This window comes from Ambystoma mexicanum, chromosome 5p (assembly GCF_040938575.1).
Source record: "Ambystoma mexicanum isolate Mex_15411 chromosome 5p, UKY_AmexF1_1, whole genome shotgun sequence".
NCBI classification, from domain to species: Eukaryota; Metazoa; Chordata; class Amphibia; order Caudata; family Ambystomatidae; genus Ambystoma; species Ambystoma mexicanum.
The window spans coordinates 1200894932-1200909554 of NC_090930.1; the positions used below are offsets into that span (position 1 = coordinate 1200894932).

Below are 14623 nucleotides of genomic sequence, written 5' to 3' on the forward strand. Positions count from 1 at the left end.
GAGTGGTAGAACTCCATACCCAGACCATCTGGGCCAGGAGCTTTGCCAGACGGAAGTGACATAATGGCGTCGGTAATCTCCTCAGGGGTCAGTGGTTGATTAATAGACTGTCGTGCCTCTATTGGGAGTTCTGAAAGCGGGATCTCTTCCAGATAGTTCTCTAGAACGGCCGCTGATCAGCCATCCGATTTAGTATAGAGAGATTCATAGAATCTGAAATTCATCATTTATTGGCTCTGGGGTAATGAGAGTGAGTCCTATATAGCCCCTTATCCCCATGATATGTTGCATTCCTTTCTCGGCACTAACCGCGTTTGCCAGTAGGCGGCCAGGTCTATCGACTTCCCCTTATTGTCATGCTTGTATGGGCTAGTACAACAGTTGGAGCTCCCTATCCGCCAACTCCCTAAACTTCGAGAGAATACCCTTAATGCAGCCTAGTAGGGCTTGGTCTTGTGTGTTAGCATATTCGTCTTCTAGTTTATTAAGATCAGTTTCAATCCTATCCAGCTCCTATCTAGTGTCCTTCAATGCTCCCGAAGCAATAGAGATAACCTCCCCTCTTACCCATAACTTAAACGCTTCCCAGACCGTGCCATGTTGTTGTACCGTTCCTTCATTTCTTTGAATAAATTCCACTGCCCCATCATATAACGTCTCAAGAAATATTGGGTCTGACATGCTCCATGGGGGACGCATGGCGGCCTGTCCATCCCACATCAACGTCATAATGATAGGGAAATGGTCAGAAATTGTGCGTGGGAGAATCCTGCAATCTTTTACTCGTGTCATGAGAGAGGTAGGTTTCAGAAAGTAATCTATTCTAATCTATTCTAGAGGTGGCGTCGTGGACCGACGAGTAGAATGTTTATTCACGCGTATCAGGGTTTCGGCCCCGCCACACATCCGTTAGATCAAGGTGTTGCATTATGTTTAACACTGTGCGGCCTGCATTAGTCAATTCCCGATGAGTGGATCTGAACCTGTCCAGTACACAGTCTAATATTAAATTAAAGTCCCCACCCCGTATAATATAATACGTGTGTGGGCCCCCCTTATTGGAGCGTCTAATACCTGACCATAGAACTCTGGGTCATCGACATTTGGGCTGTATGTGTTTACCAAGGTTGTAGTAATAACCGCCTGTTTGCCCCATATAATAACATATCTGAAAGAAAGGGCCAATGGATCCATGCACTAATACCCCCACAAAAACTCTGGGTCCTACAGAGCCACCAGCAGAGGACGAACAGCCCTCAGCTTCTAACACCACCAGGGGCGACCATCTCCTCAAGGCAATGCAGAATGGTTTCATTGCAGTAAACATGAAACTAGATGACATTGTCTCAACCATGGGATCCTTGAAGTCCAAGTTGGAAAACCGGTTCCTCCCAGTGCACCCACTTTATACCGGGCCTCAGCACTGGCACCTGTGGCACCCACCCGTCACCTTTGTATTCGGTGCAAGGGCCAGGCCCGGAGTGATCTCAGAGCACCCCACCTTTGTAGTTCTTATGCACTAATGGAGACGGTGCAACCCAGACCCCCCGCTGGCATTCCCTTAAGGATTGTCATTGGCCTGTTACGTAACTACTCTGGGAGGCCCCGTGGAGGCTAGGGTATTTATGTGCCCCCCGGACCACCCTCCTCCCTATGTACAGCGATTTGTGCCAGGGCTCAGTGTCCTGTCAATGTCAGCACATGCAGCAGCTACAAAGGATGTTACTGGCACCAGCCTGTGCCCAGGGGTCTATGCACGCCAGTATTGGGAGTATGTGTCAGTCGGTAATGGTTCACCGGCACACCGCTTACCTCCTCAGCCTGTCCCCATAGTTCCGCACGTCAAGCTATAGGTCCTCCGCTGCTTTTAGGGAGGAGGAGGAGGACGAGGAGGACGAGGAGAAGGATCCTGCGATGTAGTGTAAGAGATGGCGCAACAGTGGCCTTGAGCTGTTTTTTTGCATGTCACCATAGTGATCATTAGTTTGTAGCCAGCCGTCTGTATCATCAGGTGCCAGTTGTAGTAGCAGGGGAGAGTCATGCATCGCAGCGCTGGTGCCAATATAGGAGTAATGACTTGTCCCACCAACAAGTGCAGTGTTGTTGCCGCACTACTTGGGTATTTTACAGAGCCTGTTGGCCCAGCATGATCCGTAATGTCGTACTTAAGTGGCAGACCCCAGCGGGTAGTAATGAATAGATGAGGTGCAGCTTCAGGCAATGATCTCACAAACGGCATCTCCAGCAGTCTTGTGCAACCGTGGCAAACCTGTTTGCCCTCTCACTTCACTTCTCCACAGCTCCCCTCAGGTGTCCTCGGGCGCTTCAGGGGGCCCTGGCAGGTCTGCTGCATAACACTTGGCTGCAATTTATCCAGAGCTACAGCATCGGGGCAAAGTGTCAGATAGGACCCACGTGTACTGAAGCAGAGCGGCTATGCAGCCCTGGTCAGACTCCCGGCTGGAGTCAACAAGCCGGTATCCCCTTGCACAGCGCTCCCCCTGCCCCACCAGGCAGCCACCTCCGAAGGAGTTCGTTCCTTGCTACCAGTAACTGCAGGGTCTCAGGATGTGGGTCCGATGCAGTCACCAACTTCAGAATTTTGGGCTCCCACGTTCAGAAAGGGTCCAGGCACCGCCTCCAAAATGATTCACCAGATGATCCCAGCGAGAGTGTGTGACGGCACAGCTTTGGTAGCTCTCTGCTTCGTCTGTAGACTGCGACTCTCCACAAAATTCAAACGTTAGGCACTCAGATCTTGTCCCCAGCCGCCGCTGGTGTAGATTCCTTTATTTGTTTGTCACAGCAGGATTTATTTAAGCTAAGGATACAGTGGGGCTGCAGCTCTGCAATCAGGCAACCATCTTGCTTGGCTGCTCAACAGCGCCCCCAATTCCAATTGTGCTCTGGACGGGGAACGTTTGTGAAGTTTTGCGAGGAAAAGAGTTTCACTTGCCACCCAACTCATCCTACAGTTATAATGTGAAGGGTTAAATACAGGGTACAGCGTTTTAAATGTTTAGGTGAAAGACAGAAAGAAAACATTGTTCAAAATTGTGGGCCAATGGTGTCAGGCGGAAGGCTGCCTGCAACCCTGAGATTCGGCACCATTTACAAAGATGACTGGTCCCACTTTCACGGATCTGAGAATAAAATGACAGGTTCCGCGTCTCACGGACCTGACAGCAACATTAGTTTCTTTGTTAACACTGGCGATGAAGAGCATCCTTCTTTTTGACCCTGAGTTGCTCAAAAGCCCCACCTGAGTTTTGAAAAGATAATGGGTTGTAAAATAATAAAGCCTAAGGTCTGTAATTTGCCACACATCTTATTGGTCTCTTGAGCCTGGTTTGTATGCAAGTATGAATAACCATATGCTCCTCCACATCTTATTGTCAGCCTCATTAGGTACATAGCTCGGTGACCTCCCCTCTGCTTCAGAAATTAGAGGTGAATGAGGACAAATAAGAGAGGAAACCTAGTAAGGCCAATAAAGAAATGGCATTTCCCTAGTAAAAAAGAGCAGCCTTCGTCTTGCGTCTGAGACAAGTGGAGATGCTATCATGGCCACAGGCCCCAGAACACAAAAACCACACCATCTAGTGAAGGGGGGCAATGGGTCACTTGATTCACTTATGGCCCTTTGGGACCCATAAACACAGGGGCCCTGGCTGGCCTTTGGCTCCAGGCTCATATCGAGATGTGAGCAGGAACACTTTATTTCAGTGCACGAGTGCTTTCACTTTATTTCAGTGCACAAGTGCTTTTATTTTGCAAGAACTTTCCAGGAGCTGAAATTCATCAATCCAGAGAACATCCTCAGGTGCTGACTCATCGGGTGTCGCTCCCTAGGCCTGGTCTTCATGTGTTGACTCATCGGGTGTGGCAGGCAGGCTGAACCTGGTGGCCGTGGCTTCAAAAGCTCACCTATATAAGTTGCTCCATGCTTAAGGCCGGTGCTTCGCGTTGCTGTGCACTCGCGTGCAATGTGACGCTCACCGCCGCCTGGACCAGTTTACTTACCTTTGAAACCAGGCATTCTCCTGCATACTCACCTCCTGGAAACCAGTGCTTCATCGCTTCATCTGCAGACTCCTCTCCAGACATCCAGTGATCTTGATCCCGACGCTGCAGCACCAAACTCCGCATCCACGAACTCGGACCCTGTGAAGAAGAAGAAAGGCAAGGTTAGAACATCCGTCCTAGGGCCGCGCCGCATTTGAACCCTGCGCGCCCCCTAGTTAACAACTTACCAGCTACTATACCGCTTCAGCTTCATTCCGCATTCCCTCCGGCTGCCGCCTCGAGCTCCGCAGCATCTGCCGGGCCGGCAACATCACCTGCAAAGGAAGAAAGCAAAAGAGCAAACATCAAAAGTGGAACGGACAGCAATACAATGCAACAAACTTTACAATACAACACAAACTGACGAGGAAAGACAAAGCAAACAGGAACACTTACCTGAAGTATAGTGGCTTAGTCGCAGCAGGACTGGACTACCACGTGCAAGGGACCAGTGAAGGAACTCGGTCCAGATCATACAAGTGCCCCTGCCAGAAGCAGCAGGACAGAGTGCTTGCCAAAACTAATGAATAGATGAGCTTTCCAGGGACAGCGCATCCCACAGGTACCACGGTTTGGGAGAAGGGGTCTGGGAGGGGATCACGCGCACAAGCTAGCATACTCGCGCCCCCTATTCTCCGTGCAGGAGCCGTCCCGAGCAGCATCACCTATTACCACTAGTCACCACATAAGCGCAGAGGGCGAAATCATACTCGAGCGACCTCACCCCCGGGAGGGCTGCAACCGTGCCCCAACGTCCCCGCAGAGACCAGGTGAGCGTAACAGATGCCCGGCTGGAGAAGGCTGGTGCATTGACATGGGGCTTGGGGGAGATACAATGAAATGCCCTTGCGGACTCCAGTCCCCTTACCGAACAGGTAAGGTGTCAACTCTTAAAGTCTAAATCTTAAATGCTAAATGGGTCTCAAAATGAGCGTATCAGTCTGAACCAGCCAAGGCATGTGGAGTGATTTCTCACCCCGAGAAACTTTGAAAATTAATGGGTTATTTCACAGCTTACCCTCTGTGAAAAAATGTGTTCAAAAGTCCGTTTGTATTCGGGTTTAGTGTAGTGTAGTGTAACAAATGCAATAATCCAATAGATGCTAGTCACCAACAGTGCACAGGAGCATTTTTGAACTCATTTTCATGATGACTTTGCCAACACTTAATGCCAGTATGAAACACATTTCATACTGGCTGTGCCCATACATGTTAATGCAGACTGCACCAATACATGCCAGTATTTCCATATAAGAGCATGCACCTGTTGCCTTTTCCAGTATAAAATTGAAATGCAAAGTTAGAAAATGTGTCCAGACTTGTAGGCAAGTAATTTTTGGTAATGGCAACAGAGCAGTTTCCTTTACATTTTCAGAATGAATTATGTACTGACGTATGTTGAAATAGAGCTTCATATAGAGTCTTATGCCAGAGTACTCCCTCTTCAAAGCACGATGTTCATATTACCTGCGAAAAACCAGAGGGAGTTACACAACCTAGTCCCCAGCGACTCCCGTACTCGGGTGACCAGGGGAAGGCCATCGCTTTTGGATCCCAACCCGGGGGGTGGACAAGCGAGGGAGGATCACCTGGGTAGGGGGTCCTCGAGGAGACCTGGTATCACCCTTTTTCCACAACCAACCCTGCTTATTTTATAGAAAACTACAACTCCCATAATTCCTCCCCACTTCATTTTAAAAACAGTACTGCCCCGAGGAAGATGAGGAATGAGGTCAGAAAGATTACCTCCTCTGACTTGCATTGGCACTGTCCCTGTAATGAGGCCAGGCAGAGTCAGGCATGTAGGTTTAACAATGTACACCTGTCAGTTATTAACACTCCCTGTGAAAATAAAAAGTGGCACAGACAAGCACACTTTGAGCGAGGCTGGGTGCGCGAAGAAACAGCTCTTCCGAGTCTGCTGCGAACCAGGCTGTGGAACGGACTGATCGGCAGTTGAAAGGGTCAAGAGAAAGCTGGATCAAGAGAAAACCAGGCAAGATTTCCAAGCTTTCGGAAAGTCGTGAGCGTTCGAAGAGCAAAGCCGAGTGGGTTGAGGAAAGAAGCCTTCAAGGTGCCAGAGAACGGCCCGCAACCTTCCCGGGTGAACGGCGGAGTTGGGTAGGAGCAAAGGAGGCGTTGGTAATGGCCTTGAGCTGCAGGAAAAAGATGAGTAAAATCCAATTTACATGGCCGGTGAGTTATCGAAGGCAACAAAAGTTTGGTTGATGTTAAAGAGAAAGTGACTATAATCTGTAAGTTGAAGGTTGCGCTTGTGCTGAGAAAACGCAAATGAAGAGAACAATTGTTGAAAGGAAAGTATACAAAGTAACAGAGTGGTCCTACGAGTTGAAGTCGCACATTCAAAAGTCTCTGTGAAATGTTATGAATTTTGAAAGATATTGCGACGGAAATCAAAGGAAGGAAAGTAAACTGCAATAAGGAAAGAAAGTTGAATAAGAGGAAAGTGAAATATGTGAACTGTGAATATGCCAAGAGGGCAAAATATTAAGAATGTTGGAAAAGGCCAAGAAGGCAAGCTAAAGAGAATAAGAACAAAGTACCAAGAGGCATTGGTGCTGCAGGAGAATTTGTTTTAATAACATATTTCCCCCCCTCCCTCCATCCCCTGGTCACCGGGTTGGTCCATCAATCTGCTCGTGTCTTGCCACTCTGTGCATCACTTTCCAGTACCGTGTTACTTGCCGAGTTCCGTGTTGCACTCCTGCGCCTTCTCCCTCCCCTCCCCCCTTTTTCTTCTTCCTCCCCCAATGCTGGCAGTCTTCAGGTCACACGTGCTTCCCATTTTCCCCAAATTTTCATGGCCTTTGCTGGGCACCCCTGTGCTGTGTATATTCTGTGTTCTTTCGCCTCGCAGATGTCCATTTCGTTTGACCATTGAGCCACTGTTGGGCACTCGGGGGCTCCCCATTTCTGCGCTATGTCACACTTTATCAGGCCCATTATATGGAGAGAAAAATAACCTCCCATTTGTTTGCAGTGTTCTCATCTGGGGCCCCCAGTAACATTATCGCAGGCTGTACAGCGTCCTTCCTAATATTTGAGAGCATTGTGTCCAGAAGGTCCTGATTTTGGGGCATTCCCAGAGGAGATGGATGAATGTGCCTTCCTTCCCCCGGCATCTCAAGCAGTTGGGATCCGTTGCCCTTCCCCAACCGAAAAGGGCCACTTAGGGGTAGTGCAGGAGACATTTTTGAATTGAAGGATTATTGAGAAAGAGGTCAAAGTGGTCATGCAGAGGTCTATGTGAACACCTTGCAGTTTTCAAAATTCTTCAACAGAGGAAAGATACTTTAAATAAAAATGTGAGCAAGGGAACCCCCACGAAGGAGAGACCGGCTTGAGCCTGAAGAGGGAAAATCTGTGCAGAACTGTGAGAAAATTAAGAAATTGACTGTGAACTGAATATTGATGGCAAGGCGAGCAAAGCCTAAAGGAGTGATTGAACGACCAGAAGTTGGAAGCCTAAGATTGAACTGTTGAATTGTACCAGTAAGCCAAAGTGTGTAAGATTGATAGAGTTGTGCCATCTACCTATGCTTTGTTATTTTAAGAGACTCTCTAGATCCCGTGGGGTTGAATCTGGGGAAGGGAGTTGGCACTGAAGCCATTCTGACATTTCTTTTCGAGACAATATTTTTCTTTTGTATTCCCTTAACACGTTTGTTATCTAGAGAAGGAGTGCAAGGTTAGGTTTTCTTAGTATAGGCTTTTTTTATTTTGACCAGACTGACTTAGACATATTTGCTATTTGTTTAATGGTCGAGATTACTCCCATTTTAGAGTTGGGGCCAGTTAGGAATGATACCAACCCAGCTAAACCCTTAAGTCAAGGTTTTCAAAACTTGTATCCATTGTGTCTGTCTACGGTTTGATACCATGCCTTCCTCACATACCCAACTTCAAGATAATTGTTTGGGAGCGCCAATATAAATATATACGTGGATGTTTTAGTGCTCAAGATTTTAAGGGTGCAACAAAAATTAAATGATCACATGTGCTTAGAATCGCCAAAAGGAGACACTCGTAGAAGAAATGTCACTTCACTTCTCTCCTGCTCGATTGTACTTGGATAATGCTCTGATTACTTATTGGTAATCTTCACTACTCCCAGTCCTTTTCTTGCTTATCATAGTATTATTATTATTATGTTAATGATGACGTTATTTATATAGCGCACCATCACCAACAGAGTTGGTATGGTATTTATTGAGCGTGAACCTAGCTTCGAGAAGCAATGGAGCACTTTATAGAGGTATACAACAATACAGATTTATAACAGTGCGTTTTTCAGAGGTAACAAAACAGATATACAGCGCGGGTAGGATGCAGAGGGGCACATAGCTGGGGTACAGCTGTACCGGGTGTCGGGGATGAGGGGGGCGGGTGGCGTCTAGCGATTCAGGTGGTGCAAGAGGTGATGTGATGGCCTAGGTGTTAAGGAGGAGAGATTCCTTGAAGGGGTGGGTCTTGAGTTCTTTTCAGAATTGTAGGAGCGTGGGGTCGAGTCTGATGCTGGTGGGGAGGAGGTTCCATAGTCTTGGGGCGTTTTCTGGTCCTTTCCTTTTTGCAGCAGTGGATTTATAGTCTGCACGTGTCCTGGCTTCTGGTGGTGTGCTGTCTGCTGGAGATGTTGAGCTTCTCCACGAGGTAGCAGGGTGACTTGAGGGCGACTGCATTATAGATGATGTAGCAAGACTTGAATGTGAATCGTGCGTGCAGTGGGAGCCAGCGAAGGTCGATGAGGGCCGGATTAAGTACCGTGAGAAGGAAGATGGGCGTGGAGGTAATGGTACTCCTACTTGCCGCCTCAGCTTTAGCTCAACGTTCAGAGGACTCCACTATTCAAAGCACTGTGTTCATGTTAGACAACTCTGTGGTGAAAATAAAGGTAAATCAAACTAAATAAGGTGTTATCACAGTGTTGGAAACGGAAATATGGGTCACAAGTAAAGGTGGTATTGCTTTTCATCCTTGCTGGATTCTTCGGGTTCAGAGGCACCACCACTCCTAACTAACCAGCACTTGTTCTTTGATAACCAGAGTGCTTTCGGGAAATAAGTCCAGGCAACCTTTGGGAAAAGGACTCTGATCAAAAGTACCAGGGTGTCTAATGGACACGTTTTAACCTTGTAGTTCTAGCTTAAAATGTGTCCGTGAGAGATCTCATGTGTGCTCGTCGCCAATGAACATTACATTAAACAATGCATAATAGGACACATGCTGCAAGGCCCAAGCAAAGGCGGTCTATAAGCATGCCTCCTACGGAAATCGAGCACTGCTACCACCCCTGAGAGAAACTCTAGCCCAGCTCCCCAAAAAAACAAAATCAACAAACATGATTTCGATTGGACAGCGGTAAAACAAACATAGTAGCAACGCATCTGGCTGCATGAATCTTTTAATCACGCGCCACCGAACAGTTAAGAACCGTTGGTTGAGCAATGATGATAAACCTCATGTCATGTATGTGTAAGAAATACAATACTCCGGACAGCACATATGCCGAAACCACTGCTTTCCATGAGTCCTCTTTCCCCCAAATGCAGCTCCAACATACCACAGCCGGCCCCTATTCTCATGAATGTCTGGATGACGGCCATCACCACATTGCATCAGAGATCTCTCTCTCCCAATTCACACATGGAAAGCGTCCCCAAAGAGTAGCATGCAGTGGCCCCTAAAGCACCTGAACTCGGATAACATTCCACAGGCCAAAATAGCAAACGAGAACAGCACTGCACATACATCACAGGAACGCTTTAATGAGTAGGTGTTCGGCCATAACACCGTCTTGATAAAGCATTTCTGTTATTTCCCCTGCGAATAAAGGAAGGTCATACATTACGTCACTGTAAGATGTAATGCTCACGCACTAACACATTATCTGTACTTTTAGGATTCAGTCTACTCAACTTATTCATTCAAGTTCAAATTATGTGCCTGTTTATGAAGTGTACATTCATTGCATATTAGCTCTCGCAGAGTCATACATAGATCGACCTTGTAGAAGCAGCCACATCCAGGAGATTTCACTCAAGAAAGCAACCGGGACCAGCTGTGCTGCTTTTGAAACATCAAATTATATGACTGTCACTGTGAGCTGTAATTCATACTGAGTCAAAAAGTAAAAAAGTATGTGACTGCGAGTCTGGGTGACTCGTGGTCACGTTTTTTGAGTCCATAATCAACTTTGACATAGTATCACGGACCGTTGCTGCTTATGTGTAACTTAGCTTAAATCAGTAGTATTCAAACTTTCATACCGACAACCTCCCGTAAGTCCCACCCTTTCAAGAAAAAATATGGTTTCTGCGCCATCCCATCTAGGGGTTGGCCCCCCTAGTGGGCCCAAAGGATGTTGGGGGTGTGGGGAGGGGCAACCTCTTTGGAATATAAGCAGATAATGGTCCATTGCTTATATTTTCACCTTAATCATTTTTATCATTTTTTGCACAAGTCGGTCACAAGCTATGGGAGGGTAGAGTGATGGACTGGAGATTAGATCCGGACTAGTGCCTCCTTCAGCTTGTGTCATTATGCCAGCATCACTGTAACCCTTCCACAGCCAGCATCAGAGACAGGAGAAGGGGCAGGGTGAAGTGTGCAACAATCCATTTCAGAACCCCCAGGCCTCCATCTGACTCCAGCTTGGAAGCCCTTTGATGTCTCACCAGGCTCAAACTGTACTGAGCATGTCCAGTGGGGATGGCTCTTGAGAGGCTACCCACTGTACTTACAGTGCAGCCAGCCGTGAGCTGACAAAACAAGCAGCCACTGACTCATGCAGTTATAGGTGAAAGGATCGAATCAAAAGGACCGAAAACAAAAGGATCGAAAAAACATTTTATTCATTTTTTACATTTTTTGGGGGGGGTCCCCCCAACCCCTTTTTTTGTGGTTAAAAAACACTTTTTTATACCTATATGGAAACCCAAAAAAAATATATAATTAAAAAAAAAAATTCAAACCTTTTGTTTTCGGTCCTATTGCGTCGACCCTATTGCATTCGATCCTTTTGTAGTCGAAACTTTAACCGGACACCACTCGTGCTAAGTTGCTGCCTGTTGCACACGTTTCATTTTCATTGATGCAGGTGGCATCAATGAAAATGAAATCTGCAACCTCTGTTATAAGAGAGCGAGTCACTCACTCATAACATATTTGTTTGGTAGGTGTAAGGGTGCAGAGGTAGACACAGGATGCAAAGGTGGCATGTTTGTTGGCACAAACCTTTTTTGAACACAAAATAATGAAAAACACTGTCTCTACAACAAGGTGTTGCCCTGCCTCAACCAAAACCAAGGGTAATGTCAGAATGTCTGTCAAAAACAAGTAGTCCGCTGTTTTATATGCCAAACCTTTTTTACGCCCCTGACATTTCAAAAGAAACCAATAAAGTAGACTACATCCTGATTATAATAGGATGAGTCCCTCCTTTAGGATATTTTAGGCAGTTCATAAATGATGCAGGAATATCCTTCTTCCCCTAGCCATTACAAGGATTTTCTGTATTGTTCCCCATAGACTTGGAGAAGGTCTCTTTATTCCCAGACCTACTCAGGTGTCAAAGTTCCAAAACAAGATTGGGAAGGTGTCTCCCTTCCCCAAACCTTTCTCAGGCTTTCTTTCAATAGCCTTATTATTGTCCATCTTTCTGCCACAGGGTATATCTTTCTTCCTCTGGTCTTCTCATAATGTGTGCCAAGGATCTCTTTCACTTCCCCTTGTCTTCTCTTCTCATTATGTGGGTCCCAGACCCCTTTCTCAGCTCTGTAATATGTATTACTTAAGCCCGGTTCGCTATCCTGACGGGCGTTCTCTCGCATGTGCAACTATGTTTCTCAGTGTTCAGGTCCCAGACCCCTTGCTCAGCTTGATAGTGTCTCTTAACTAGGCGTTGTTAACTATCCTGCCAGGCCTCTGTTCGTGTCTCTTTGGGGTGCTCTCTCACCCACTGTATTCTCAAGTGATCTCTCTGTTTGGTCACACTGGGCCGAGGAAGATGATTCTGCACTTCCTCTCAACCAAAGCCTTTGGGGTCTCCCAGTGCCTTCTGAGTCCCCCTGTGTGTAGCTTTCCTCTCGGGCTGCAAGGGTTACGGTCCTCGGCAACACCAGTAAGCTTCTGCGGCTTCCCCTGGGCTCTGTGATCATCTTTCGGCGACTTCACCACGCTGGTTTCTCCCTACATGTCTGGTGTTGTCTGGACCGCTCGGGTAACTTCCTTTCTGCCACCGGACGTCGGGTTTCCCAGCTTACAGATAAGTCATGGCTCTTCCCCATTTTCTTGTTCCTTGCCTTCCTATTCCAGGTGTTTCGAGTCTGCAGCGCATCCTCTCTGTGCGGATTCTGTCCCCAGCGTGATGCTCCTCTTGGGCAGGACTGGCATTCATTCGTTTTTGTGGTGGATTGACTGTCTAGCTTCAAACAGCTAGTATGTTTGTATCGTTTCCTTGTAGGGTTCTTCATCGCACTGCTCTTCCTCGTGTCAGTAATTTTGGAGTCATCATCCTCTCTCTTCCTTCACTCTTCCTCATCACAGTATCATCTGCCTGACATACATAGCTGCTATGTATGAGGAAATTTAGTAGAAGAAAGAAGAGACAGAGAGGGTTGGGTGAACGTCTGGCAGCATGATGGTGTACCGCGTTCTCCCTCGATAGTCCTCACTTCTCCCACAGAAGGGCTCCCCTTTTATGGGATCCTATCACTGCGTGCCACCATCAGAGGGACTATCTGGTAGCAGCCTCACCTCCCAGGCCGCATGGGAAGGGTCACCCTCACGGGAAGAAGTGACGATATCAAGGGATTCATCACATAGGGCACCGCACATACAACCCCAATAGGCCAGCCAACTGTGCTGGCCTCACTTTGGTCCTTTGGGCCAGGCCAAGCCTCCATTTGGCCCTTCCCCAACCTTGGATTTCACGCTCCTCTTTATGTCGCTCTCTAATACTGCCTGTTCCCTAAGCGTGTGATTTGCAGACTAGAAGCACTCTTCATATGTTTTTAGAATCCCCTGAATGAATAGACCTTACTGACTCACTGTGAATTGTCCAAAAACAAAAAATACCTTTTGTATTGTGCAGTCTGTTTTTCCAACACTTTTCAGCTATCCACAATAAAAAAATGAACATTTATTACGGGAATGTCACAATTCATCAATTATATTGTGTATTATATAAGGATTGTGTGTTGAAGCTAGATATGCTGCGCATATTTTAACTATTTGTAATACATTTGCAATTAAAACTGAATGTGTTGATGAATTTTGACATTGTAATAAAAGGTCTGCACAATACAATGCGTCTTTTTTTGGGTTTGGATACATTGGTAGGCTGTCTCACCTATTGTATTTGGCCAGCAGCCCCCCTTATTTGAGATAAATCGTATTGATTTCCAACATTGTATCCTCCGTGAGGGAACGCTCAGCCAGGATACACTGAAATGGGAATTTTTAATCCACCATCCTAAAAACACGACCTTGCAACATTTATCAAGCACCTGTTTCCTGAGTTCAGAGAGCATCTTGCAGGGACTTTGAAGTGACTTTGAATTAGCAGAATTGGAACATGTGTTACTACCGACGGGGAATGAAACTTCCTTTATAATAAAGTGCATCTTCTGTTTCTTTTGTTATAGCGCTTTGAGTCTGCCTTTGGAGGGCTTCAGACTCTACTTTGGAAGGGGTCCATAGAATAGGGCTTTATGACTGTCCCCTGCCTTGCAATTTGAGCCATGGGAGGATAACCGGGGGCTCTCATCCATGCCACCATTGTGTCCATCACCCTCTGGCTCAGAGAGACAACCGGCCCCCTGATTCACTCTGTGTCAAGCAGGTGACCTGGTTCGTTCCAGTGTTAATCTTGAGTTTTTGTTTTCTTTTTGACTAAGCAATAATATGGTTTCTTACTGTTGCCAACATTTTGCCTTTTAATTAGTTTCCTTTTAGTTGCCTGTAGGTTGAGATTTTGCATTGACAAAAATAAAAGCCGCAATCTGTACTGCATTTAATTCTCATAATTAGAGCTGTGTTCTTGTAAAAATGTTGATCGTAAGAAAAAGCAGACCACTTTTTTCTTATTCCTTGATTTTATTTCCAGGAAACTATCACCTGCATTCCATCACGCACTGCTATCGTTTTGCCAAATGTCTGCAGACAGCCGTTTGGGATCAGAGGTACATTTTGAACTTCTATTTTTTACATTTGGCTAAAGTGTTTGATATCACTTATGTGGGATCGCAGCTGGGCTGCCTTACATTTCGAGTTACTGGTTTAAATGTTTGCTGGTCTTTGAGTGCAATATAACCGGATTATATATTAAGTCCATAGTGCTTTGTATTGGTACTGCTCAGCTGTTCAAAAACGTTGTTACTACTATTGTAATATGTTTCATTTTCTTAATGACCAAATTGCCATTGTTGGGATTCTCATTTAAATTGCAGTGTCAATCCTGTGTTTTGTTTTTTATGTTACAATAAACAGAATGTGTAAAGCACAACATTCAACGTTTACATGACTGCTTGGTGCTGAT

General features: G+C 46.3%; 1 protein-coding gene across 8 annotated transcripts in view; it reads left to right on the forward strand.

Annotated features, from left to right (window-relative positions):
• RELCH (RAB11 binding and LisH domain, coiled-coil and HEAT repeat containing) overlaps positions 1-14623 on the forward strand; it is a 1825259-nt gene that overhangs the window by 529483 nt on the left and 1281153 nt on the right. For all 8 annotated transcript variants that reach the window (XM_069613666.1, XM_069613665.1, XM_069613669.1 and 5 more), the window contains one exon: positions 14192-14267. In XM_069613666.1, coding sequence (XP_069469767.1) covers positions 14192-14267 — 76 coding nt within the window. The remainder of the gene's footprint in view (positions 1-14191; positions 14268-14623) is intronic.